The following is a 26,845-nucleotide window of genomic DNA, read 5'->3' on the forward strand; positions in this document are numbered from 1 at the left end:
TTTACTCTGAAACTTCTGGTGACCATTGAGTTGCACTCTGCAGTAGGTGGATTGTATCATGGATGAGCTATAGATCATAGGAGTTTATAGAATTCTGACACATTTCTTATATCTGAAAAGAAAAGTATATCAGAATTGGTGTTGTAACATATTTTACTTATATCTTACTCATCCTTGCCTGTGTTCTGTGTCTTCTTCCTCAAAGCAAAGGAGTCTAAATCCTTCCTCACGCCAACCATTGTAGCCGGCCCGCAGAATGCAACAGTGTCTCTCCACCACACGGTTGTTTTAGAGTGCGTGGCTACAGGAAATCCCAAGCCAATCATTTCTTGGAGTCGCCTTGGTATGTGTTGGGGTGGGGGGGTGATGGTGTGGGGAAGGGAAGTCTCCTGCCTCTGCTTTGTGTATTCTAATAAAATATTACTTTACAAGTCAGGGACATTTTTGGCACTAGTAAATGGTGGTGTCCATTTGGCAATTCCATGTAAAGAGAAAAGCTTCTTTGTTGATGTTGTTTTTGTTTTCTGTGTTGATCCTCGGGCTTGAACTCAGGGCCTGGTTCTTTGTGTTCAAGGTTGGTGCTCTACCATTTTGAGCCACAGCTCTACTTCTGGCTTTTTGGTGATTAGTTCAAGAGAAGAGTCTCATGGAAGCTGGGCACTGGTGGCTCACACCTGTGTTCAGATCTGAGGATTGTGGTTTGAAGCCAGCCCAGACAGGAAACTTCGTGAGTCTCTTATCGCCAATAAGCTTCTCAGAAAAAGCCGGAAGTGGCGCTGTGGCTCTAGTACTAGAGTGCTCCCCTTGAGCACAGAGAGACTCAGGGACAGCACGTGAGGTGAAGCAGAGTTCAAGCCCCAGGACCTGCAAAAAAATAAAAGAGTCTCATGGACTGTCCTGCCCAGGCTGGCTTCATACCATGATCCTCAGAGCTCAGCCTCCTGAAAAGCTACAATGATAAGCACCTGGGTGAGAATAGATTTTACTCTGAAGATGTTTATACTTTTTATGATCTGTGTCTTGTTGGATAGTATGAACTTGAGTTGTCATTTCAGATGATGCATTCACACCACTTTAATTGAAGTCTTCTCTTTGTCACAGATCACCAGTCCATTGACGTCTTTAACACCCGGGTACTAGGAAATGGTAACCTCATGATATCTGATGTCAGACTGCACCATGCTGGAGTGTACATTTGTCGGGCCACTACCCCTGGCACGCGTAACTTTACGGTTGCCATGGCAACCCTAACAGTGTTAGGTATGCTTCCTTCCGTTCTGTCCTGAAGAGAATATTGACATTTAGCCTTTTCTCTCTCTTAGAGGTTATATGTATAGTTCCTGAGTTTTGCAGCATTGATGTTGATGTGGATAATAAGTCTTGTGATCCCAACAGTTAATGTTAGGGAAAAGATGAAGTTACAGAGTTATTCTCCCTGTTTGCCTACGGAGCATTTTATTCCTTATCCAAGCTTCCCTTTGTTCTTCCTCACACAAGTATCTGTACCCCCTTTTGCCTGTGGGAAGCTTTAATCTGTTGATTGTATGCATTCACTCACAAATATATACCTGGTCTGTGGGCTGGGAAGGTGGCTTAGTGGAGAGTGCTTGCCTATGCATGAAGCCCTGGTTTTGATTCCTCAGTACCACATACACAGAAAAGGCTGGAGGTGGAGATGTGGCTCAAGTGCTAGAGTACTAGCCTTGAGCGACAGTGCCTAGGCCCTGAGTTCAAGCCCCAAGACTGGCCAAAAAATAAAAATAAACACACACACACACACTCACACACACCCCCTCTGGGGTTTAATTGGCGAATGTGGGTACCATACTTGTAGTGTCATTTCTGTCCATGGTGTCAGCAGGGGAAGTGGACACCAACTGAGCAATGCAGAGGAACTGCTACCCAGAGAGATGCAGGGCTACAGACAGGAGGCTCCGGATGTCAGACAGCTTCAGACACGGGGCAGGTTTCTTCCACTGACTTCATTCTGATTCGTTCCTATTAAGAACACAGAACATGTTTCCCCCCTCCCCTAAAAATAGCTCCTCCTTCATTTGTGGAATGGCCAGAGAGTTTAACGAGACCTCGAGCCGGCACTGCTCGGTTTGTGTGCCAGGCAGAAGGCATCCCCTCGCCTAAGATGTCCTGGTTGAAAAATGGAAGGAAGATCCATTCCAATGGGAGAATTAAAATGTACAACAGGTGGGCCATGTCATTTTGTGACTATTGTATGTTTCTTTTAAAATTTGAAACGATTATAATGCTTAAGAATTAAAACTAAATTTTAAGTGAAAATAAACTTGAGATTCCCAATGTTGTTATTTTCCCATAAATCCTTTTTCCTCATCATAGTAGTAGTAGAACACAGCAGTAGTAGATCATACCCAAAGGAATGCTGGGAAATTCCCTAATCTGCGGTTCTCTCCTGGTGGGCCTCTAGCTGTGCTCCTACAATCAAACATAGCAACTCTTTGGGCTCTCAGTTCCTTCTTCTATCAGATGAGAAACTTAGAATTAAACAATTTATGCTATACAATTATTCCATATCAGAAGTGGCGCAGTGACTCAGGTGGTAGAGCGTTAGTCTTGAGCTGAAGAGCTGATAGCATTCAGGCCCAGAGTTCAAGCCCTGTGACTGAAAAAACAAAACAAAAAAAAGAATTATACCATATCGTTCAAACTTAGTGACTTTGAAGCCATACATTGGTGTAATCTAGCTACTCAGCAGTCTGAGATAGAAGATAGAGGTTGGAAGCTGGCCTGTGCAGAAAAGTCTGTGGAACTCCTAGCTCTGAGATAGGCAGCAAAAAGCTGGACTGGATACCTGACTCAAGTGGTAGCATGCCAGTCAACAAGCAAGCTGAGCAAGCATGAGGTGTTGAGTTCAGATTCCTGTACCTGTAGGAAACAAAACAAATTCAAAAATCAACAACAAAAACCAGATGATACTGACAATGTAATTTTATTAGTGTAAACATAAATTCTTAAACTATTCTCGCTTATATTAAATGAAACTTTGGGAATTTTTGTTGACCCAAGTTTTATGTGTATATCATAATCTATTAGTTAAATGATTTTGTAGCGGAATGTACTTTCTTAATAAAGGTCAAAAGTAAGAGTATTTTTTTTGGTGGTTTCAGAGGTTTGAACACAAAACCTTGATCTTTTCCAATGCTCTCCAGTCCAGAAAGACCAAATTTTAAAAGGAAATTTAGTTTTTAACCTTAAAGTAAAGAGAACCTGGCCAGGTAGGTTAGTGCTCGTCTACAATCTGTTCACTAAAGACAGGAGGATCAAGACCAGCTTGGGATACATAATTAGACCTTATTTAAAAAAATAATAATAATCAAGAGCTGAGAATGTGACTTAGTGGTAGAGTGCTTGCCTAGCATATATGAAGCCCTGGGTTCGGTTCTTCAGTACCACATACAGAGAAAAAGCCAGAAGTAGTGCTGTGGCTCAAGTGGTAGAGCACTAGCATTGAGCAAAAGAAGCTCAGGGACCAGTGCCCAGGCCCTGAGTTCAGCCCCAGGACTGGCAAAAATAATTAATTTTTATAAAACATTAATTGTATCTACTTATTTTTTGCTTTTGTGGAACTGAGGAATGGAACCCAGGGCCTTGTGCATGCTAGGCAAGCACTAACACCAAGCCACAGACCCAGCCTCTTATACTCATTCTTACAGGGTTTTTTTTTTTTTAATTATCCTAAATGGTTTTCTTTTCTTTCCTCAGTAAGCTGGTAATTAACCAGATTATTCCCGAGGATGATGCTATTTATCAGTGCATGGCTGAGAATAGCCAAGGGTCCGTTCTGTCCAGAGCCAGGCTGACCGTGGTGATGTCGGAGGACAGCCCGAGTGCCCCCTGTAACGTGCACGCTGAAACCATGTCCAGCTCCGCCATCCTCCTGGCCTGGGAGAGGCCGCTGTACAATTCAGACAAGGTCATCGCCTATTCCGTGCACTACATGAAAGCAGAAGGTAAGCGGCGCATGCGGTGCAGGGTAGCTGCCCCCGCTGCCAGGACTTGGGGTTTGAGCTTGGAGCTGGTGTCTATGCTTGTAAGCCTCCTCGCTACTCGGGAAGTTAAGATCTGAGGATTGTGGTTTGAAGCCAGCACGAAGAAGATAAAATCCGTGAGACTCTCTTTTTTTTTTTTTTGGTCAGTTGTGGGGCCTGAACTCTTGGGCCTGGGTGCTGTCCCTCAGCTCTTCAGCTCAAGGCTAGCGCTCTACCACTTGAGCCACAGCACCACTTCTGGCTTTTTCTGCTTATGTGGTGCTGATGAATTGAACCCAGGTCCCCATGCATGCAAGGCAAGCACTCTACCACTGAGCCACCTTCCCAGCCCTGGTGAGACTCTTATCTCCAGTTAACCAGCAAAAGCTGGAAGTGGTGGTCTGGCTTGAGCAGTAGAGTGCCAGTCTTGAGCCAAAAAGGTCAAACAACAGACGGTTCAAAGCCTTGAGTTCAGTTCCCGTTACTGATGTGCATGCGCGGGCATGCGCACACACACATGCATGTGCACACGGAATTGGTTTTCAGAGTGAAGGATGTCTTATGTAATACCCACAAGATATTTTTGAAATGGTATATTTTTGAAATGATTGCCCATGAGTCTGTTCTTTTTTTTTTTTTTCTAAATTTGCTATGATAATATTCTGTATATATGAGTTTCATTTAGGATTTTCTGCTTAGAAATAAGTACTGGTCTTTAATATGAAGCATCTGCCTGCTGGAGATGACAGTCATGTACTTAGGAATTTCATGCCACCGGGGTATAAATTCCTGAAGTGAGGTTGATAGCAGTTACCAGGACCAGCTATGGGACTGTTGAGTAAAAAAAATAAACTGTAGACACTGGAGCATGTTATTTTTAAGGAGGAAAGCCAGCATCAAATTCTCCTCATATTCTATATAGACTTTGAATCATTTCTGTCATCTTCTGGAAACTCTATGGATATTGAACAAGACACTTTACTAGTATATCATTTACTATATAAAACTAAGTATCAAATTGCTGTTCAAAAAATTTTTATTTTGGAAATGGTGGTATATCTCCAGTGGTAGAACGCCAGCCTTGAGCAGAAAAGCCAAGCAAGATCATAAGGCCCTAATTAGGTTCAAGCCCCATCTTCAAAGAAAAATAAAATTACTTATTAGTCTTTATGAGTTTTCTTCATAGAAATTATGGTCTCCATGTTCTAGTTCCATACAGTAGGCAGCCTAGTTTATATGATATATAATTTCGGTATATCTATATATACACACCTATTTTTGCCCTGGGGTTTAGTATACATTATGTATACTTTAATATATAAATATATAACATATCACATGATATATTCTATAGTTATATATCATATAACGTTTTAAACACCCAAAGAATGGCTATGTGTTAAAGTTAGCTGGAGACAGGTGGTTTGTTGGTGGTGCAGTTTGGGTCTTGGGCACTTTGAAGTAGTGTTTTGAAAAGGAATATTTTGAATGCAAATCAGGGGTCCTGGCAGCAAGAATAATGGGGGTCTGATAACTGAGCTGGGTGGAGTGTGTTAATTCCCCTTGCTGTGATTGAGGAGGGGGGAGGGGGGCTGGATTGGTGGGGGCCTCTCTCCGTTCCCTATTATGAGTGTTTCATTAGGGCTCTGCATGTGGCTGTATGCTCTATTCAAGGGAAAGAACAGGCCTTTTAATTCCAACTCAAGGACCTTGTTTGGTAGGTCAGAAATCGTACTAGACAGGTCCTAATTAACGAGCCATTAGCCTGTCTGTTGTGAAATGCCTGTAATCTTGTCTAATTAAAATGCTATCAAGTTAATTCAGAAATGTGGGAAAACTGAATACTGGAATGTGCCTTCTGTGTTGTTTATCAATCCGGCGCTAGAGAGTTTTGATTAAGTTGACAAGCTTTGGCTGGGAATTGTTCGGGGGACACAGTGGCTGCCGGTGCCCCACGTTACAGTCTGCTCTGTAGGAATTAAACCCGTGGACAAATCCTCTTCTGTACCTCTCAGTGCATATTTTTATTAAGAACTGCTGAGGATCTCTCCCTCCCTCCCCGCCCTAACCCCCCTCCCCTTTCTCTCTGTGGGACATTGACTTCCAATTCCTTTGCATTCCGTGTAAATCACAGAACAAATTGTGTCAGACAAGTTTAGTTTGCTTTGGTTTGTTTTCCTAAAGAACAGAGTTTTCACATTCCCCTACTGGCTCTCTGTTCAAAAGGAAAAGAAACCACTGGTGTAAGCCTGGACCCCGCCCCGCGTTCTGCCATGGTGATGTGTCTCTGTACGTGGACTCTGGTCTCTGCCCCATGTTTTGGACCGAATGGCGAATGAAGTTGAGAGAAAGACATATGCCTTCGGACATGTGGTCCATAGCAAGACGCATCACTTGATTACTTGTAGGGAAACAATGAACTGCCTGTGAAAACGGTGTATGCCATGAAGGCAGCAAGCCCCAGAGCAGACACAGACGAGGGCCAGACTCCTCCCCTTGTGTTTCATTATCAGGGAAAATGGTCTTGCTCATGTTATGTGGAATATGTGTAATTTTTAAAAGTGGACTTTCCCTCTAGGTTTAAATAATGAAGAATATCAAGTAGTTCTTGGGAATGACACAACCCATTACATTATTGATGATTTAGAACCTGCCAGCAACTACACTTTCTACATTGTGGCCTACATGCCGATGGGGGCTAGCCAGATGTCAGACCACGTGACACAGAACACCCTGGAGGATGGTAAGAGGACCGTGCTTCTGGATAGGTTTATACAACACAATCGTGCAGCTGTGCAATCACCTCTCCGTGAATGAGTGTGCACCAAGTGAGAGAACATACCTTTTCTTGTTTTAGGAAAGCCAGGCACTGGTGGCTCACGCCTATTAAGCCTAGCTACCCAAGAGGCTGAGATCTGAGGATCACAGTTCAAAGCCAGCATGAGCAGGAAAGTCCAAGAGACTCTTAACTCCAATTAACCAGCAGAAAAGCCCATAGTGGAGCTGTGTTTCAAGTGGTAGAGCATCAGCCAAGCACAAGCATGAGGCCCTGAGTTCAAGTACTACAGTTGGCGCATGTGCATGTGCGTGCATGCGCGCACACACAGACACAGACCCAGCATGGATTGACAGGCAATGAGTGTATCAGTGTAGACTAGATGTATGAAAACAGAATAATGAAACTGGATGATACTGATTTAGGAAGAGGGGACAGGAGAGTTATAGAGGGGTGAGACTGATTGGAATACAGTGCAAACATGTAGAATGTCACAATAAAATAATCCCCCACCCCCCTGCCCCGAGTGAATGTAAACTAATAAAACAATACGTGATGTGCCAGGCACTGATGACTCAAGCCTGTAATCCCAGCTGTTCAGGAGACAGATCTGAGGATCACGCTTTGAAACCAGTCCAGGCAGGAAAATTCATGAGACTGTTTATCTCCAACTAACCAGCAAAAAGCAGGAAGTAGAGGTGTGACTCAAATGGTAGTGTCCGCCTTGAGTGGACAAATGTCTAGTGAGGATGCAAGGCCCTGCAGTTAAGCCCCAAGCAGCGTTCAGTGGCTGCGTGGCATTGCATAAAAGCGGCGGCTTGCTGAAGTATTGACCATGTGTTTTCCTCTGTGACCAGTTCCTCTGAGACCTCCTGAAATTAGCTTGACCAGCCGCAGTCCCACGGACATCCTCATCTCCTGGCTGCCCATCCCCGCCAAGTATCGGCGTGGTCAGGTGGTCCTGTACCGCCTGTCCTTCCGCCTGAGCTCCGACAGCCACATCCAGGTCCTGGAGCTCCCCGGGACCACGCACGAGCACCTTCTGGAAGGCCTGAAACCCGACTGTGTCTATCTGGTCCGGATTGCTGCTGCCACCCGAGTGGGACTGGGGGAGTCATCCGTGTGGACGTCACACAGGACCCCCAAAGCCACCAGTGTGCAAGGTACCCTCCCTCCCGAGGAACAGCGTGGCGCTCTCACTTTGGAACCAGATTTGCCCCTAATTATGCTTGGTGGTTTTTTGTTTTTGTTTTTGTTTTTTTGCCGGTCCTGGACCTTGAACTCTGGGCCTGGGCCTGCTGTCCCTAAGCTCCTTTTGCTCAAGGCTGGCACTATACCATTTGAGCTATGGCACCACTTCTGGCTTTTTCTGTGATGAATTGGAGATAAGAGTCTCACAGGCTTTACTGTCCGGGCTGGCTTTGAACTGCAGTCCTCAGATCTCAGCTTCCTTAGCAGCTAGAATTACAGGCGTGAACCACCAGTGCCAGGCTATGCTTACTTTTGTTGTTGGTGTCTTACAAATAAAAATATTCCACAGGTAGGACTGGGAAGGTGGCTCGGTGGTAGAGTGCTTGTCTTTGCATGCATGAGGCCCTGGGTTCGATTCCTCAGCACCATATAAGCAAAAAAAGCCGGAAGTGGCGCTGTGGCTCAAGTGGCAGAGCGCTAGCCTTGAGCTAAAGAGCTGAGGGACAGCGCCCAGGCCCAGAGTTCAGGCCCCAAGACTGACCAAAAAAAAAAAAAAAAAAATTCCACAGGTGGTGGAGTTAGTTGGAAACATTGAAAGTTTTTATTATTTCTAGTCCCTTTGGACTTAGAACTAACTAGTGGATAAACTACTGATGGGCTTTGGAAAACTTTCACGGACAGATCAGCCCGATCAATCAGAGTTACTAGAGAGACTATTTTAAGGGAGACTTCCATACTGCTTTATTATCTTACTTTAAGAAATCATCAGTTCAAAAGAAAGAAAAGAGATAGGCGTGGTGCTACACCCCTGTAATCCAAGCTATTCATTCAGAGATAGGAAGATTGACCAGCCTGGGCAAAAGTTAACGTGAGATCTTATTTGGGAAAAAGGAAAAAAAAAAAAAGCGAAAGACTGTGATATGGTTCAATGTGGTAAGTTAAAGAAAGAGAGAGGAGGGTGGGGGGGGCGAGAATGATGAGTAAAAAGAAGGAAGGAAGGAGAGAGAAGGAGGGGGAGGGAGGAGGCCTATGGGAATGGAAAACTCCAGCCCTCTTACTCATGACTGATCTTAGTATTATTTGACGATAATGCTTGTTCTCTATCACAGAAGGGTATTGAATGGTCAGAATCAGAAAATAGTGCTTCTTTGAAAAAAATTACCTTTAATGAAAAAATATTAAATAGACAAATACTTGTGCAGATAGTATTTTGTTATCATCGCCTTTCAAGTAGTACACTCTCTTGCCGACTAAGCAATTTGGACAATGCAGTTAGGCTGTCAGGTAGGAAGCATTGGCGCTGTCCCCCAGGCCTGCCCTCCGTAGAGAGTGGGTCATGGGTCATTAACACTGCATTCATTTCCTGGTGAATTCTTCTAGCCCCGAAGTCTCCAGAGCTGTATCTGGACCCTCTGAACTGCACCACGATTTCGGTGAGGTGGCAGCTGGGCGCTCAGGACCGAGCCGCCGTCCGGGGCTACAAGCTCTTCTACAAAGAAGAGGGGCAGCAGGAACACGGCCCGATCTTCCTACGTACCAGCGACCTTCTCTACACACTCAGTGGCCTGGGTGAGTCCTTCAGGGCCGCCTTCCATCCTTCCTCCCTGGCCAGTTGGGAACAAAAGGTTTTGGGTGTAAGGCTAGAATAAACCAACGTGATGGTGCAGAGATTGGGTTCACTTTTGGTTTGTTTTTGGTGCCGTCACTGAGGCATAACTCAGGGTCTGGGTGCTGGTTCACTCCAGGCTGGCGCTCTACCACTTCAGCCCCAGCTTTAAATGTTGACTTTGTGGTGGTTAATCTCACACACACTCTTGCCTAGTCTGGCTTCGAACCTTGTTCCTCACATTCAGCCTCCAGAGTAGCTAGGATTACAAGAGTAAGTTCTGCCCTTTCAGATGTTTGGTAGGCTTGCTGCTGCTCTGCCCTCCAGCCCTGTCTGTCCGTCCTTCCTTCCTTCCTTCCTTCCTTCCTTCCTTCCTTCCTTCCTTCCTTCCTCCCTCCCTCCCTCCCTCCCTCCCTCCCTCCCTCCCTCCCTTCCTTCCTTCCTTCCTTCCTTCCTTCCTTCCTCCCTTCCTTCCTTCCTTCCTTCCTTCCTTTTGTTGGTCGTGGGACTTGAACTCGGCTTGGGCGCTGTCCCTGTGCTCTTGCTCAAGGCGAGCACTCTACCACTTGAGCCACAGCACCACTTCAGTTTTCTAGTGCTTTATTGGAGATAAGAGTCTCATGGACAAGTCCAAGCTGGCTTTGAACCATGATCCTCAGATCTCGGCCTCCTGAGTAGCTGGGATTATAGGTGTGAGCCACCGGTGCCCAGCTCTGTTATTTTTTCTTGAATTCAATGCTGGTAGAGGAAAATCTGATTTATTATTGTGGGCTTAGTTTCATATATGATAGGAATGTAGAATGAAGATTTCACTCAGTGAGCAAATAATAATAATAATTATTATTATTTTGTCAGTTGTGGGGCTTGAACTCAGAGCTTGGGCGCTATCCCTGAACTCTTTTGCTCAAGGTTAGCACTCTATCATTTCGAGCCACAACACCACTTCTGTATTTCTGGTGGTTCATTGGAGATAAGAGTCACACAGACTTTCCTGCACAGGCTGGCTTTGAACCACAAACTTCAAATCTCAGCCTTGTGAGTAGCTAAGACCACAGGTGTAAGTCACCAGTGCCCAGCTTTCAAATAAGATTTAATAAGAAAGTTTAAATTTTAATTTGCCTGAGAATGTTGTTATGGCATAAAGTAATTTATATATGATATATAAAATGCTGCAGTTCCCGTACGTACATTCACTTCACGTAGCTCTGACCCGAGAACACTGGAGAAAAAGACATTAGCTGTGTGTGCTTTCCCCTGTCTTTTCGTTGAGTTTTATTCCCAGTCCTTCTGATCATTGCTGGCTGAAAAAGAGTTTTATGCTATAAACATGCATGGTATAGGGGCTGGAAATGTGGCTTAGTGGTAAAGTGCTTGCCTAGCCTGCATGAAGCCCTGAGTTCGATTCGTCAGTATCTATAAACAGAAAAAGCCAAAAATGGCACTGTGGCTCAAGTGGTAGAGTGCTAGCCTCGAGCAAAAGAAACTCAGGGACAAGCCGGGCGCTGGTGGCTCACGCCTGTAATCCTAGCTACTCAGGAGGCTGAGATCTGAGGATCGCGGTTCAAAGCCAGCCCGGGCAGGAGAGACCGTGAGACTCCTATCTCCAATAAAACCACCAGAAAACCGGAAGTGGCGCTGTAGCTCAAGTGGTAGAGCGCTCGCCTTGAGCTGAAGAGCTGAGGGACAGCGCCCAAGCCCAGAGTTCAAGCCCCACGACCGACAAAAAAAAAAAAAAAAAAAAAGAAACTCAGGGACAGTGCTCAGGCCCTGAGTTCAAGCCCCAGGGCTGGCAAAAAAACCAACAAAAAACCATGTATGGTAGAAAGTAAAAAAAAATTGCAACTAAAATGGATTTATGACTGAGCAGATGAGCCCTTTAATCATCAAGTTAGCTCTTTGTGGATTGTATGTAAAGTCTTACGCGGAACGTCAAGCACTTGACATTGGCAGCTTGGACACATACACATGCTAGAATTTTCCCTAGCACTCTGGTGTTCCTCGCAGGCGCCCTTTGGAGGCCAGGGAAGGAAGAGACTCAGTGAGCCTGTGCGGGTCTCTGCCCTTCCCTCCCTCTCTCCCTACTTCCCTCCCTTCTTCCCTCCGCAGCACTGGGCTTGAGTCCTGCCTCCTGAGAAGCCGGGCTGGGAACTGTTGTCCAGATGCAGGGATATTGAAACCTATTTTTCCCACAGTTCCCTGCTGTAGTTCTCCATATGGGCTTTTGCTTCTAATCTTATTATCCGAGTTTTAATTGAATCTACATTTGGCCAAATAGATTTACTACCGATTTCTGTCACACGGCTTTATGAGTGATGAGACCGTACAGATGTTGCAGGCCGACCTGCCCTCACGCGTTGATTGTGAGGTGACCTGAGCCTTCTGTCCCCCAAGTGAGCGGTGTGTGAGTCCTGCCTCTGCCTCCCAGTGCCTGGTGCCTCTCCAAGGCTTTATCATTGATTGCAGACACGTTTTATTTGGTTTTCAGTGGAGATCAGGATTCGTAATGGTTGTTGATAGAAAAAAAATCATAGATTGAGCACAGTGCTTCAATTGGCTTTGCTGTTAAGGGAGCTTTCGCAATTCTATGTATTTTCTTTTTTTTTGGGGGGGGGTCTGGTCGTGGGGCCTGAACTCTGGGCCTGGGCGCTGTCCCTCAGCTCTTCAGCTCAAGGTTAGTGTTCTACCACTTGAGCCACAGCGCCACTTCCGGCTTTTTTCTTATGTGGTGCTGAGGAATCGAACCCAGGGCCTCATGCATGCAAGGCAAGCGCACTACCACTGAGCCACCTTCCCAGCCCCTCTTATGTATTTTCTATATACATAAAAGTACATTCCCAAGGTGTTCCTCTTCAGCAGAACATTAAAAGTAGCTTATACTATTGAAATGACTAATTTTGGAACCAAACAAAATCAGGCTTCTACTTGTGGAACGTTCAGAGAAATCTTTTTCTAAAACTGACACTAAAAGTAGTTCTTTAAGCCAGGTGCTCTTGGCTCACGCCTGTGATCCTAGCTACTCAGGAGGCTGACATCTGAGGGTTGCAGTTTGAAGTCAGCTCAGGCAGGAAAAGTCTGTGAGAGTCTTTATCTTTAATTAGTTACCAAGAACTGCAAGTGGAGTTACCATTTGAGTGGTAGAGCACCAACCTGGAACAAAAAACTCAGGGACAGCACCCAGGCTCTGAGTTCAAGCCCCAGGACTGGCACACAAAAAAAGTAGTTTTTTTTTTTTTGTCGGTCATGGGGCTTGAACTCTGGGCTTGGGCGCTGTCCCTGTGCTCTTCAGCTCAAGGCGAGCGCTCTACCGCTGGAGCCACAGCACCACTTCCCGTTTTCTAATGGTTTATTTGAGATGAGAGTCTCACAGACTTTCCTGCCCGGGCTTGCTTTGAACTGTGATCCTCAGATCTCAGCCTCCTGAATAGCTAGGATTACAGGCGTGAGCCACCGGCTCCCGGCTAAAAAAAGTAGTTCTTTAAATTGTTTAATTCTCTACAGATATATACAGATGCCTAAATGTGGAGAGAAATGGAAGCATGCACATATATAGGTATAGGTATCTATATATAGATATAGATATCTAGATATATCTATCTGTGTATATATATATATATACACACCTATATGTACATACGTGCACACACATACAGAATATATTTGTGTATATTTGTAAAGAGAAGAAGATAGATCTATTCATTTCTGTTGGGCTCTTTTGTAATATCCAGAAAAATAAGCTCTCAAAACTATAACCTTTAGGTTTTAAAAATAGGTCTTGGTTTTTAATGTTGTAGCATCCATTGTATATGCTATTTTGACTTGTTTAAAATCAGATTTCATTTTATTTTATTTTAATTTGTGCCAGTCCTGGGTCTTTGAGCTGAGAGGGTCTGGGCACTGCCCCCTGAGCTTTGTTGCTCGCTGCGAGCACTCTACTGTGTGAGGCACAACTCTACTTTCAGCTTTTTTTGGTGGTTAATAGAAGATTAAGAGTCTCACGGACTTTCTTCCTTGGGCTCTCTTCATACCATGATCCTCAGATCTCAGTGTCCTGAGTAGGATTATAGGCCTGAACTACTGGTGCCTGGCTACAATCAGATTTTAAATGAGTAAACTAAGAAGTTACTTTTGTGGTTGGCATGCCTTTTATGTGACATAACTGCATGTCTCTATGTCTGGACCACTTGTAGCTCATGATCAGAGGTCTCTCGGCAGCTGGGGCTTCCTGATTGGGCACCAGGTTCCGTTCCTCTTAAAATTTCAGCCTGAATGGCTGGCTAGCAGTGAGTGATCCAGTTATGTGGCTTTAAGCACTGTATAGCTACTAACTGAATCACCTTTTTCTTTTTTCTTCTCCAATCCCGGGGCTTGAACTCAGGGTCTGGGCACTGTCCCTGAGCTTCTTTTTGGTCTGGTTGTGGGGCCTGAACTCTGGGCGCTGTCCCTCAGCTCTTCAGCTCAAGGTTAGCACTCTACCACTTGAGCCACAGTGCCACTTCCAGCTTTATTTCTTTGTTTATGTGGTGCTGAGGAATCGAACCCAGGCCCTCAGGCATGCAAGGCAAGTGCTCTACCACTGAGCCACCTTCCCAGCCCTGTCCCTGAGCTTCTTTTGCTCAAGGCTAGCACTTTACCACTTGAGCTACAGCGCTTCTTCCCAACTTTTTCTGTGTATGTGGTACTAAGAAATCAAACCTAGTAATTCATGCATGCTATGCAAGCACTCTACCACTAAGCCACCTTCCCAGCCCCTAAATCACCTTTAAAGTGCCTATTTATTTATTTGTTTTGCCTGTCCTGGGGCTTGCACTCAAGACCTTTTGCTCTTGCTTAGCTTTTATTCATTCAAAGCCAGTGTTCTACCACTTGAGCCACACCTCAGCTTCTGGCTTTTTGCTGGTTGATTAAAGATAAGAGCGTCTCAGCTTTGTCTGCCAGGGATCACTTTAAACCATGATCCACAGATCTCAGGCTCCTGCCGAGCCAGGATTGTAGATGTGAGACTCTGTGAGATGCCTGGCTTAATGTGGCTTTTCTAGAAAATCAGGGCTGATGCTTGGCCAGGTTCAGAACAAGCAAGTGCTCATAGTTCTCGCTGTCGTCCTTACTTTGGGGTGCCGGGAGGGCAGTGTGTTCTGTTAACTGGACAGCTGGCCATCTGTGGCCATGTCTAGCGGGAGCATCTGGCAGTGGCTGCCTGTTTAAGAGAGTGATGTGTCCAGAGGGCAGTAGGTTGAGGGCGTCGGGTCTGTGTCTCCCAGGGTGAATGCATGCTCTCATGAGCTCGTCCGCATTAGACTTGAGCTCACCGGAGCTGCGTCTACTAAGTGGGTTTGGAAATGACATTTCCACGCTTCTGTTTGCTGATTCCGTGTCAATTTTGTGTAATAAACTGCTGTCTCAAAATCTCATTTTCATGTCCTTACGCACCCTTCCTTTTGTTTCTACTTCCGGCAATTAAGTTTCCAATGGAAAGAGTATGTTATCTGGACACACTCCTTGTGAATCCATGCTGTTTATTAGTTTCTTTTCTTTTCTTTTCTTTTTTTTTTTTTTTTTTTTAACAAAGAAGCAACTTTATTGAGAAGGTTCCTACACGGATGGGTCAGGACCACAGCACAGGCTTGGGAGCTGATACTGCTACCTGGTTATTAGTTTCTAAGAGAAAAAAATAACAAAGCTGGGCTCACACACGTAAATCCTAGGATCTCTGAGGATCACAGGATAATCTGTGAGACTTTTATCTTCAGTTAAACAACAGAAAAGCCAGAAGTGGAGCTATGGCTCAAGTGGTAGAGTGCCAGCCTTCAGCAAAAAAAAAGTAGAGTGATAGAGCCAGGTCTTAAGTTCAAGCCCTAGGACCAGCATCAAACAAAACAAAACAATGAAAACCAGATGGATTTATGTCTTCAGTTCATTTAAGAAGCAGTTTAAAATATTTTTCTAAATAGGATATTATCGTATGGTGTAGGATGTGACAGACTTAACCTTGCTTAAAACAAGAGATTAAATCAAAAGCTATTTAATTAAATAGCTTTAACACAGATGTATCCAGTTTTCTACCACATATCTGATGAAATTCAATTGTATCTAGTAAGGAAACATTTCAGAATACTTTATTTTATTTTATTTATTTTTTTGGTCCAGTCATGGGGCCTGAACTCTGGGGGCCTGGGCGCTGTCCCTCAGCTCTTCAGCTCAAGGCTAGCGCTCTACCACTTGAGCCACAGTGCCACTTTCGGCTTTTTTCTTTTTTCTTATGTGGTGCTGAGGAATCGAACCCAGGGTCTCATGCATGCAAGGCAAGCGCTCTACCACTGAGCCACCTTCCCAGCCCCAAAGAATACTTTATTTTAAAACCTCACATCTGAGATGTGGACTATTTCTCTTTTTAGGTGGTTAAATCTATACTAAAGATTATTATCTTCAATATAAGTAATAGTATAAATAGTTGTAGAGCAATAGGCATGTTTTGATGTTGCAAGTTTGTTCAGGTTTGACTTTGAAATGTAGCTTGTTTTTTTTGGTTAAAACTGGTTTACTCTAGGATTAACAGGTAAAACATTAGGCTGGTTATGATCGACTCTAAATGGTGATGTGAGGTTTGCACCAGGATTTGGCATTTTTGTATGATTGTAATTCACTACATAATGATTATTTTCACCTTGTAATGATTGTTTTATTATTATTATCATTACCATTTTCCTGTACTGGAGAGAGAGAGAGAGAGAAAGAGAGAGAGAGAGTACATACCAGTTCTGCTTGAACTCAGGGCCTCAGGCTCTTGCTTGGCTCTTTCCCCTCAAGACTGGTGCGCTATCATTTGAGCTACACGTCTCCTGCTAGCTTTATACTAGTTAGAGGTAAGAGAGTCTCTTGTATTTGTCTGCTCTTGGTAGGCTTCATACTGTAATCTTAACCTCCAGAATAGGTAGGATTTCAGGCATGAGCCACTAGTGGTGGGTGCCTGGCTGGAGTGAGGTTTGAACTAAGGGCCTTGCACTCATTCAGCTTGCTTGCTTAGCTGGCTCTCTACCACTTGAGCCACACATCCTGCCCAACTTTTTTCTGGTAATTTTGTAAGATAAAGTGTCGGATTTTTTTTTTTTTCCGAGCTGGTTTTGAACTGTGATCCTCCAGGTCTTAAACTCCTAAATTTGGGATTACTACTCCTAAATTTGGGATTACTACCCAATAAAATAACCAATTCACTTTATTATTAATTTTTTTCTTAGTACTTTCAGTGTTCAGTTTATTTGTAAGGGATATATACATATCCCAAAATAAACTGAAACAAAATTCATACTACATATTCTCTGAGAGTAGATTGAAAAATATTTTTTTTGTCCATTTCAAAAATTGACTTTATGCTGGCAGTTAGAGAGAAAAGAAATTTGGGAGACATTTTAGGTCCCTCAGCAAGTTTGTAAAGAAGCTTGCTAGAGTCAAGTTGGATTTCCAGCTATTATCTTTTGCAGTAATAGATTAAGGTTTGCACATCACAAACAGAAAACCAAGGGCTCCGTGCAGTTGGTGAAACCAATTGTTATGCAAATTAATTTGTAACCTTTCCATTCAACTCAAGGCAAAAGATTTTTTGGTACCAGTACTGGAGCTTGAACTCAGGACCTTATGGTTTGTCTCGCGTGGCTTTTTCCTATAGAGGCTGGGTGCTGTGTCACTTGAGCCACAGCTCCACCTCTGGCTTTTTGGAGGTTGATTGGAGAAAAGAGTCCCATGAACTTTCCTGCCCAGGCTGGCCTCAAAAAAACGATCCTCAGATCGAGCCTCTTGAGTACCTAGAATTACAGGTATAAGCTATCAGTGTCTAGGCTTGGCTTGGCTTTTATTTCCCCCCCCCCTGGTTGTGGGGCCTGAACTCTGGGCCTGGGCACTGTCCCTCAGCTCTTCCGCTCAAGGCTAGCCTAGGCGTAGAGCCACAGCGCCACTTCTGGCTTTTTCTGCTTATGTGGTGCTGAGGAATGGAACCCAGGGCCTCATGCATGCAAGGCAAGCACTGAGTCAAAAAAAAAAAAAAAAAAAAAAAGACTTAAGTAGGAGAAACAAATCATAAGAATGAAGAATCTCAGGTCCTTTTGGTTGGGGGGGTAGGGGATGGGGGGAGGGATGACATAGTCAACAAATCCTACTGGCATTTCTCTTACTGTGGTTTAGGTGAAACTTCACACATTTGTATTTCCTGAGTTAACAACTTTAGGTGGAATCTTTAGGAGAAAAAAAAAAACAACCAATAGATTTTTTTCCCCCTACTGTCCAAAACCTCTGGAAACAGACATTCTTCCCGTGTACACAAAGCTTTGTTTAGTTTGGTGCTACTCGAAACATGATCAGTTTCTGTCATTTACCACAAAAGACAGAAGAAAATGAAATCAGAAGCAAAGGAAATTCAGAGATTTGGGGCCGTGCTATTTGGGTCCTGGAAGAGATACAGACTGTTTTTCCATCAGAATGTCCTAGCAAATTACTGAAGGGATTTTGGCATTCTTCGTTATTTGCAGAATGCCTGTTTATAACTTTTTTTTTTTGCCAGTCCTGGGGCTTGAACTCAGGGCCTGGTCACTGTCCCCGAGGTTTTCTGTTCAAGGCTGCAGCTCTACCACTTTGAGCCACAGCACCACTTTAGGTTTTCTGGTGGGTAATTGAAGATAAGAGTGTCACTGGCAGTGGGCTGGCTTTGAACTGTGATCCTCAGATCTCAGCCTCCTGAGTAGCTAGGATTATAGGTGTGAGCCCCTGGCGCCCTACAATGCTTGCTTTTCTGCTGCATACTATACTGTATCAGAATAGGATGAACAGAAGTGGAATGGTATGCTTAAGTTTAGGTCCTACTTGAAAAAAGTACTTTTGGAGGGCTGGGGTTGGGTTAGTGTTCAAGGCTTTGCCTAATGAAGGCCTAGGGTTCCATCCTCAGCATGCAAACCAACAAACTGAAATCACTTTGGAGAGAGGAAAAAATTACAGCAAGCTGGGGTGCTGATGGCTTGCGCCTGTAATCCTAGCTACTCAGGAGGCCGAAATCTGAGGATCAAGGTTCAAAGCCAGCCTGAACAGTAAAGTCTGGCTGACTCTTAACTTACAATTAATGAGTAAAAAGCCGGAAATGGAGTTGTGGCTCAAGTGGTACATTACCAACCTTGAATGAATAAGCTCAGCCACAGATCCCTGACCCTAAGTCCTGGAACAAAAACAAAACAAAGGAAGTTTTTGAAAATGCAAGAGAATTCTGGTATCCCCCTCTCCCCCCACTTAAATCTTTAGTCTTAAATAACTATCACTCTGAAATGCTCTAAAGCATAGAATACTCTTTGGAAACCTTGTCTTGTTACTAGCTGAGGTGTGTTATGTGAACAGCAAAAAAAAACCCTGAAAAGATAAAGCAAAGTTGTTGTTTTTTCTCATCCCCAAGAACAAAGTGGATGCCTTTGCCATTTGTGGGTTTCAACAGCTGTGTGACAAGTTCCCCGCACACAACAGCTGTGAGACAAGTTTCCCGCACGCAGGCACGCAGTGGAGGCGCCTGCGGCCGCCCTGCAAGCAGCTGGCTTCTCTTTGTGAGAGCCACTAAAAAGTTAATATTCTGTGGTTTTTTTTTTTCTTCAGAAAGCACTTCATCTGTAAAAGATCAGCTCTTGCCCAACCTAAATTAGCTTACGGCATGATTCATATGCATAGGTTTTGTCTTCTTAAGAAAAAAAAAAAAAAGAAGAAGAAAGAAGAAGAAAACTTGTCTACCCTAAAACCACCCAGGGCAGACAACTGCCGATAACCCTTTGACCTTTGGCACTGGGTGAAGATTTACAGTACCGAGGGGGCTTTAAAGAAAGCAAGGCCCCTGTGGAGCCGGGACAAAATAAGCTGGATAAGGAAATGCCATTATTTTAAAGGGCTGTGTCTTGTTTTGCTTTTCTGCAGTACCAGTGCTGTGTGTGTCCCGGTCAGGACCACCGTGCAGCCCATTTCAGGGCAGAGTGGTTCGGGATTTCTTGGTCGTACATGTCTCCGTCTTCCTTGTTCTCGACGCATCTCCCTCTCGCCAGCTCCATCAAACTCCCATTTTAAAGATCAAAATGGTTTTACCTCGCCTTTTTTTTTTTTTTCCTCCCATCCCAAGCCAAGTGAAAATATGAGTCCCTGAATTCAAGCCCCTGGTATAGGAACAAGAAACAAATTCAGATGACACTTAAATTTTGAAGACACGGGGGCATTAGCTCCTATATAATTATGTTCACATAATGATTTAATAATGATTTAAACGGACTCTTTTAACTCTTATTACTGCCTGGCTAGCTCAGTTAGTAGAACATGAGAGACTTTATTTTTGCCTTCTAAAATATTCCAGTATTTTCTGAAGCATTTTGCATTTTTGAGTTGGTTCATTCTTTTTTTACACTATTTTCTGTTTTTATGCGCATGCATTAGTCAGACCCCCAGTAAAAGTTTCCTTCACCTAAGGAACGCACTGGTCATTATCCTGAGGCATCTTCTGATGGGTCTCCAGTCCAGATGTTTCAAATGTTATTTTTCGGCAGGAAGGGAAGGAAGGTTCTGGTTAGCTAGGCATCCCTCTGTTTTGTCTGTCAGCATGGTCAGTGCTTGACTTGAATGGCCCACATCTCCTGAGAAGAGAGAGGAAGAACTCTTGTAGGAGATTAAATCAATACTGTCCATTAATCACACTGAATGTCAGCCCTGGGTCCACTCCACAAGTTCCTGGCGAATGCAAAGAATCTTTAGATGTGTGAGGTCCTTAAAGATCTAAGTAACTTAAAGGAGGGGAGCTTTTTGAAATGCCACCATTAGCACATGAAAGGAGCTTCTGGGTGGACAGGAAGAAAAAAAAAACACATCCCAGTAATTACTCTTTGTAGGATCCATTTTGCTTTCATTTTGGTCTTTGTCCTTAAAAAAAAAAAACAACTGCATGCAAGTGAAAATTTTTAGGCTTTGTCCTATTTATGGCTTCCTTAGGGAAGAGGAAGTTTCCTGGAAGGAAAAAAAGTATTTTTAGCTTAGCCATTTTAAACTGTTTTCATCATAGATTTCTTTTATTATTTATTTTGTGCGCTTGGGCTGGGGCTTGAACTCAGGGCTCCGAGGCTGTCCCTGAGCTTTTTCCCTTAAAGCAAAGGTGTTCTACCAATTGAATATCTCCATTTCTGGTTTCTTGCTGGTTAATTGGAGATGAGATGTTTGGGATTTTTTTTTTCCGTCCAGGCTGGCTTCAAACCGTGATCCTCAGATGTCAGCCTCCTGAGTTGCTAAGATTACAGGCGTGAGCCACTGGCACCCAGCTCTGAGTGTCTTTTAATACTACCTGAACTATATAGAATTTGATAACCAATTAACATGTTAGTGAGGGGTACTTGGCTTGTTTCCAAATGCTCCTAGAATTTCATTGTCTGCTAAGACAAAAAATGTATTTCAGAGTGATCTATGCAGCAGAGTTTAAACGAGTAATGACCTAGTGCTTCTTAGGCGTTTCAATGTATGTACAAACTGTAGTTTTTCTCGTTAAGGAACTGAAGTTTCAAGCTGTCTACCTGCATCTTGTCCTGTCTTGTAAGCGCGCTTCTATCCGCCAAGGCTTGAGTTTTGGAGGGGCGGTTATCCCGTTCCAGATGTTTTTGTAATGAAACCGGGCACCTCCCGACCAAGTCACGGGAGTTCAGGAGATGATAGATGGCATTTTCATGTTGCCTCACACAAGGGTCAAAATGGCACGGCCAGCCCACGACAGAGAAATGGAGAAATGTTAGCTCTGGAAGGAAATTTACTTCCTGGCTACAGGGGAAGTTTGGCTGTCATGAATAGGCTCTCTCTTGTCAGTTTATAAAAATACTGTTTGTGAAGCATTGATGTGTGCGGGATGGTCCACACATGGGTGTTTGCTGACAGAGTAGCTGCTTAAACAAATGCTCAGCAAATATAGTACTGCAAGTCAAGGGTTCTTGCTTCTAGGAGAAGCATCAGTCTTGGCAGAAGTATTATCTCAAAGGAACTTACTTCATTTTCTGACCCTTCTTCCTTCCTTCTCTCCCTCCCTCCCTCTCCCCACTCGCTCTCTTTTTCTTTTCTTTCAGCTTGAATTCGGAGTCTGGGCACTGTCTTTGAGCTTCTTTGGCTCAAGGCTAGTTGCCCAAGCTGGCTTTGAACCATGATCCTCAGATCTCAGCCCAGCTCACTTTACTCCCTTTTAATCAGGAAGCCTGTATGTGGACACAGCTTCATTAGTATGGGTCACATAATTATTCTAAATTTGGGGAGAGTGGAGGATCTGAGGAACAAAGGTTGAGGTCAGCCCGGGCAGGAAAGTCCCCATGAAACTCTTTATCTCCCATGAACTACTCCAAAACTGGAAGTGGTGCTGTGGCTCAAGTGGTAGTGCGCTGGGTTCAGGGACAGTGCCCAGGCCCTGAGGTCAAGCCCCACAACCGACCAAAAAAAAAAAAAAAAGGGCATTTTTTTTTAAGTTGTGGGAAAAAAAAAACCCCACAACGCTGAGTTATAAAAATGAAATTGATGAAACTTCATGATCCAAAGGGAACTGACAGGGTGGAAATAGTTAATGGAATTGGGAAAGCCACGTGCCACTCCCAGGAGTCCCCAGACAACCCCAGACCTGGTGAGGAAGTTGTAAAAGAAGCCATGGCCAACCTGGCCTGCTTATTTTGCTAGGAAGTGGATTCTCATAATGTCCCATACAAAGAACTCTGTCCTACATTCTTGTGGACTGTGTAGGGGAGGGGATGTTTTTCCTGGCAGGGAGAGGTGTTATTTGTCTTCGGGCCCTTCTGGAAGACAGAACAAAAGAGCTTGAGGGTTGTTGGGTTCAGACAAATGTCCCGCCTGCGTGGAGGTAGCCAGCCGGGCCGGGCCGGTGGCTTTCCTCTCCATCTGCCACCGCCAGGTGACACTTGGGCGCATTTGGTAGAGTCATTAAAGAAAGTGAGTTTTCAATGTACAAGGCAGAAAGTGGGAAACGCCATTTCTGATGAGCGATCGCCTACAGAAAACTCAGTTTATGAGCGGGAGTAGATTTTTTTTTTTAAGACTGTTATTACAAAGGTGATGGACAGAGGGGTGACAGTCACATGAGTCGGGTAAACAGTACATTTCTTCTTGGACACTGTCACCCCTTGCTCTCTCCCAGTTTTTCCCTCTCATCCCCACCCACAAGTTGTAGAGTTCACTCTCCATAGAGTGTGTGGTGAGAACCACTGCTGCATTTGTTCACTGTGTCCCTCCATTTCTGTGCCTCCCCCCTCCCCAGCCTCCCAAAGAGAGATGCATGTACAAACAAGACAAAAAGAAGACAAAAACAGCAACAAAGGGGGGAAAGAAACAACTCTGTTGTTTCCCTTTCCCAGAGTTCCATTTGATACATATTATTTTGCGTGATTCCATGCCCGCAGGCATGCCCGCTGCTTTGTGTCCCCCGTGTCTTCCTGTAGCTCTCGCTGTGTCCCGTCCCCATACAGAACAGAGTTTTCATGTAGATGTGAAATGCACAGCTCAAGCACGCAGCAGCTCGCTCGCGCATTCATAAGAGACAGGATTCGAACCAGCCACCAAGGCACTCTTTCCCATTCTAACCTGGGCTGCCTGGGAGGAGTGCGGGTGAAGAGTGGAGCTCCAGCGCCGTCGGGCAGCGTGGGGAGCTGCGTGGATTGTAGACGGGGTTTGTGTTCTGGCTGCGGTGTGGGAGGTCAGCCTTCTTCCGCACAGCCTCTCCCCGCCTTTTCCTTTCCCACCCATCCCCCCTCGGCCTGGCCCCTGCCCCCCCCCTGCCCCAGCAGCAGCCCCGGCCTGGCCCCCAGATTCTGTGTCAGAGGCCGTGACCCAGGTGTCACTGCTGGCTTCTTCTCTGAATAATTAGATGGGGTTATTGTGTTGAAGGGACAGGCCCCCGGGGCAGCGCCGTCCCCCTGGCTGGCCAGACCCAGCAGCTCTCCAGCCCGGTGACCCCGGGAACAATGGACCTGAAAAGCAGGCCCGGCACAAAACCTGGCTGCACAAAAGATTACATGAGAAGTGGACATTTGGCCAGGCACGAGGTGTCATCCTGCAGAACCTTCCCCTTTCTACCCCTGCGCGCGCCCCTTCCCTTCCCTCGCACCCCTTCCCTTCCTTCCCTCGCGTCCGCCCTCCGGCTCCACGGGCTGCTGGCCTTCCCCATCAGCCGCTTCTCATGCTCCCGAGCCTCGCAGCCGCGCGGTCCCCAGCAGCCCACTCCAGCCTCACATGATGTCCCGTCCTAGAAGCAAAGCTTGTCCGTACCCTTCAGTGGGATTGTGTATTCACATTTTCAGTAGTGATGACTTTTTTTTTTTAATTTTTGTCGGTCGTGGGGCTTGAACTCCAGGCCTGGGCGCTGTCCCTCAGCTTTATTGCTCAAGGCTGGTACCCTACCATCTATCCCACTGTTCCACTTCTGGCCTTTTTGGTGGTTAATTGGAGATACAGATTTCATGGATTTTCCTCCCCATGCGGACCTCCCACTGCGATCTTCAGATCTCAGCCTCTTGGAGCCTCTTAAGATGACAGACAGATGTGAGCTACCAGCACCCCAGCTATAATTTTTTATTGATACTATTATCATCATTCTGCGTAAGTGTTCAACGCTTTAATGAATAAAAATTTTCCCAGTAGTTTCAGAATGCCACTATCATCGTCAGACTCAATTGACAGGTGATTATAACTAAGATATAAGGAGAAGATAGTTTTCCCACATTCCCATACAACAATAGCCAGGTGGAATTGAATGCAGGCAGGCTGGGATTTAAATCTCAGTCCTGAAGCCCTGCTCTCAACTGGGCTTAGCGTCAGAGCTGTCTACTCTTTGTCCCGGCCTCCTCTGAAGAAGATATCGGGTGAGAACAACATGAAATTCTTAGAGCTTTTTGGAGATTCACACAAAATAGACAAACAGGCATCCCAGTCATTTTTTTTTAACTGCTCTGCAAATCACCATCATTTTCTAAAACTTAAGCAGCAGCCATTCTCCATGCCTACTGGATGCGATTTGCTCAGTCATCAGTGGGCCCATATCTTTATTCTTTCTCTTTAGTGTGAGTGGGTGTGTGTGTGTGGGGGGGGGTTAAATGGGGCCCTGACTTCTCTTTACAGACACATGGATGCCACCTGGTGGTAGTCAGGAGAAACGCAGGTTTTGCAAGTCAATCTTGGGATATGAGCATCATAAGGACCTGGGGGTTTTGTTGCCTAGTCTTCCAGAAACACTTTGCACTGAAAAATGAGCATACTATACCAAAAGTTTCAAATGCATCACTTAAGAGGTGGCATAAAGATACCATTAGTGCGCTTGCCATTGTTAACTCGTATTCAGTTAGGATGGAATTAGGTTCTTGGTGAATCCAGCTTTGAAAATTTGTAGCAGTAACCTGGTGCCCATGGCTCACACTTATAATTTTAGCAGTTCAGGAGACCAATATCTGAGGGTCAGTGTTCAAAGCCAGCCCAGGCAATAAAGTTCATTTCACGACCAAAAAGCTAGAAGCAGAGCTGTGACTCAGTGGTAGAGTGCTAGCCTTGAGCACAAAAAAGCTCAAGGACAGCACCCAGGCTCTGAGTTCAAGCACTATGACCAGTGGAAAGAAAAAAAAAATGGCATGACAGAGCTTTGGGCATTTTATTGACATTCATTTTTTTTTGGTTCTAAGTCACCGAGAGAACTAAACACCCACTTGAAAAACTGGGATATAATTAACAGATTGAATTTGTTTTGGTGTCCATCTGTTGCTGGCTATTGCTAATGCTAGCCGTGAAACGCTTCCATATTTCACATTTGTGAAATGATGTACTGTTCTTGCTGCGTGTGGTAGGACTATCACTTTAATATGAGGATGCGGGCAGATACAGGTGGATTTGCCAGGAAGGTTTGTAACCGTGTGACGTGGTGGTTTTTTAATCATAAACAGGTGGCCTGGCCCTTTAAGTCACACACACACACACACTCACCCATACACATATCAGGTGCACACTTGGGAGCCTTCATCTAATCTACACTCTTAGGGACTTACTAACAGGGACAGCAGCAGAGCTCAGCTTCAGTATTTGGGCGTCGCTAATGTGATGGGCTTCTAGACCTTGTTTATATGAACAGTTACCTTTGAACATTCATAAAACCCAACAGGACGATTCTCAGATTTAAAGTAAGTGCGTCATTTTGGGGAGGCCCTTCTTTTCTATCCTTCCAGGCAATAGTATTCTACTCATTAACTACAGGTGTGTGTGCAGCTGCCAGTGCTAGAAAGTAGGTAGTAATTGCACTGGGCATGTGGCTTAGTGGTAGAGTGCTTGCCTTGCGTGCATGAAGCCCTGGGCTTGATTCCTCAGCACCACACAAACAGAAAAAGCTGGTGCTGTGGTTCAAGTGGTAGAGTGCTAGTCTTGAGCACAGAGAGGCTCAGGGACAGTGCCCAGGACTAGCAAAAAAAAAAAAAAAGGTAGTAATTAAGCATGATTTCATTTAAAACTCATATCTTTATAACTTAGATGAGTAAGAAACTTCAGCCTTTAGGATAGAGACATAGTCGTTTTAATAATATACCTGCACTCGAGCTGTACTGTTATAAATCAAAATGTTTGGGATCAGATTTGTGTCAAATGGACTTGAGTTCGTCCTTCCTTCCTTCCTTTTTTTCTTTCTTTCTTTTTTTCTCTCTTTATCTCTTTCCTTCTATCGGTTGTGGGACTTGAACTGGGCTTGGGTGCTGTCCCTCAGCTCTTCAGCTCAAGGATAGCACCCTACAACTTGAGCCACAGCGCCACTTTGGCTTTTTCTGATGCTGTGATGCTGAGGAATGGAACCCAGGGCTTCATGCATGCAAGGCAAGCACTCTACCACTGAGCCACCTTCCCAGCCCATGGACTTGAGTTTTCTAACCCTTCATCATCATTTAAAAAAAAATCAGTCACAGGGCTTGAATTCAGGGCTTGAACACTGTTCTTAAGCTCTTTTTGCTCAAGGCTAGCGCTCTACCACTTGAGCCACAGCTCTACTTCTCGTTTTCTGGTGAGTAATTGGAAATAAAAGTCTCATGGACTTTGTTTCCCTGGCTGGCTTTGAACTGTGATCCTCAGAGATCAGCCTCCTGAGTAGCTAAGATGATAAGTATGAGCTACTGGTGCCCAGCTCGGTTTTGTTTTTTTCTTTTAGCTGAGAAGTAGAAGTCTCAGTGGGTGAGAAATGCTCACGTTGGCATTGCTTCAGGGCTATGGTTCTAGGGTCCG

At 44.7% G+C, this 26,845-nt stretch overlaps 1 protein-coding gene across 1 annotated transcript in view; it reads left to right on the forward strand.

The window, feature by feature from the left end:
- The window catches only part of Prtg (protogenin), an 87,724-nt gene that overhangs the window by 46,464 nt on the left and 14,415 nt on the right, over positions 1 to 26,845 (forward strand). Inside the window, exons 6-12 of the mRNA XM_069995042.1 lie at positions 206 to 343; positions 1,102 to 1,260; positions 2,043 to 2,202; positions 3,736 to 3,983; positions 6,580 to 6,744; positions 7,635 to 7,940; positions 9,349 to 9,537. Of these exons, the coding sequence (XP_069851143.1) occupies positions 206 to 343; positions 1,102 to 1,260; positions 2,043 to 2,202; positions 3,736 to 3,983; positions 6,580 to 6,744; positions 7,635 to 7,940; positions 9,349 to 9,537 (1,365 nt within the window). The remainder of the gene's footprint in view (positions 1 to 205; positions 344 to 1,101; positions 1,261 to 2,042; positions 2,203 to 3,735; positions 3,984 to 6,579; positions 6,745 to 7,634; positions 7,941 to 9,348; positions 9,538 to 26,845) is intronic.

This window comes from Dipodomys merriami, unplaced genomic scaffold (genome assembly GCF_024711535.1).
Source record: "Dipodomys merriami isolate MVZ:Mamm:240054 unplaced genomic scaffold, mDipMer1.0.p SCAF_48, whole genome shotgun sequence".
Taxonomy (NCBI): domain Eukaryota; kingdom Metazoa; phylum Chordata; class Mammalia; order Rodentia; family Heteromyidae; genus Dipodomys; species Dipodomys merriami.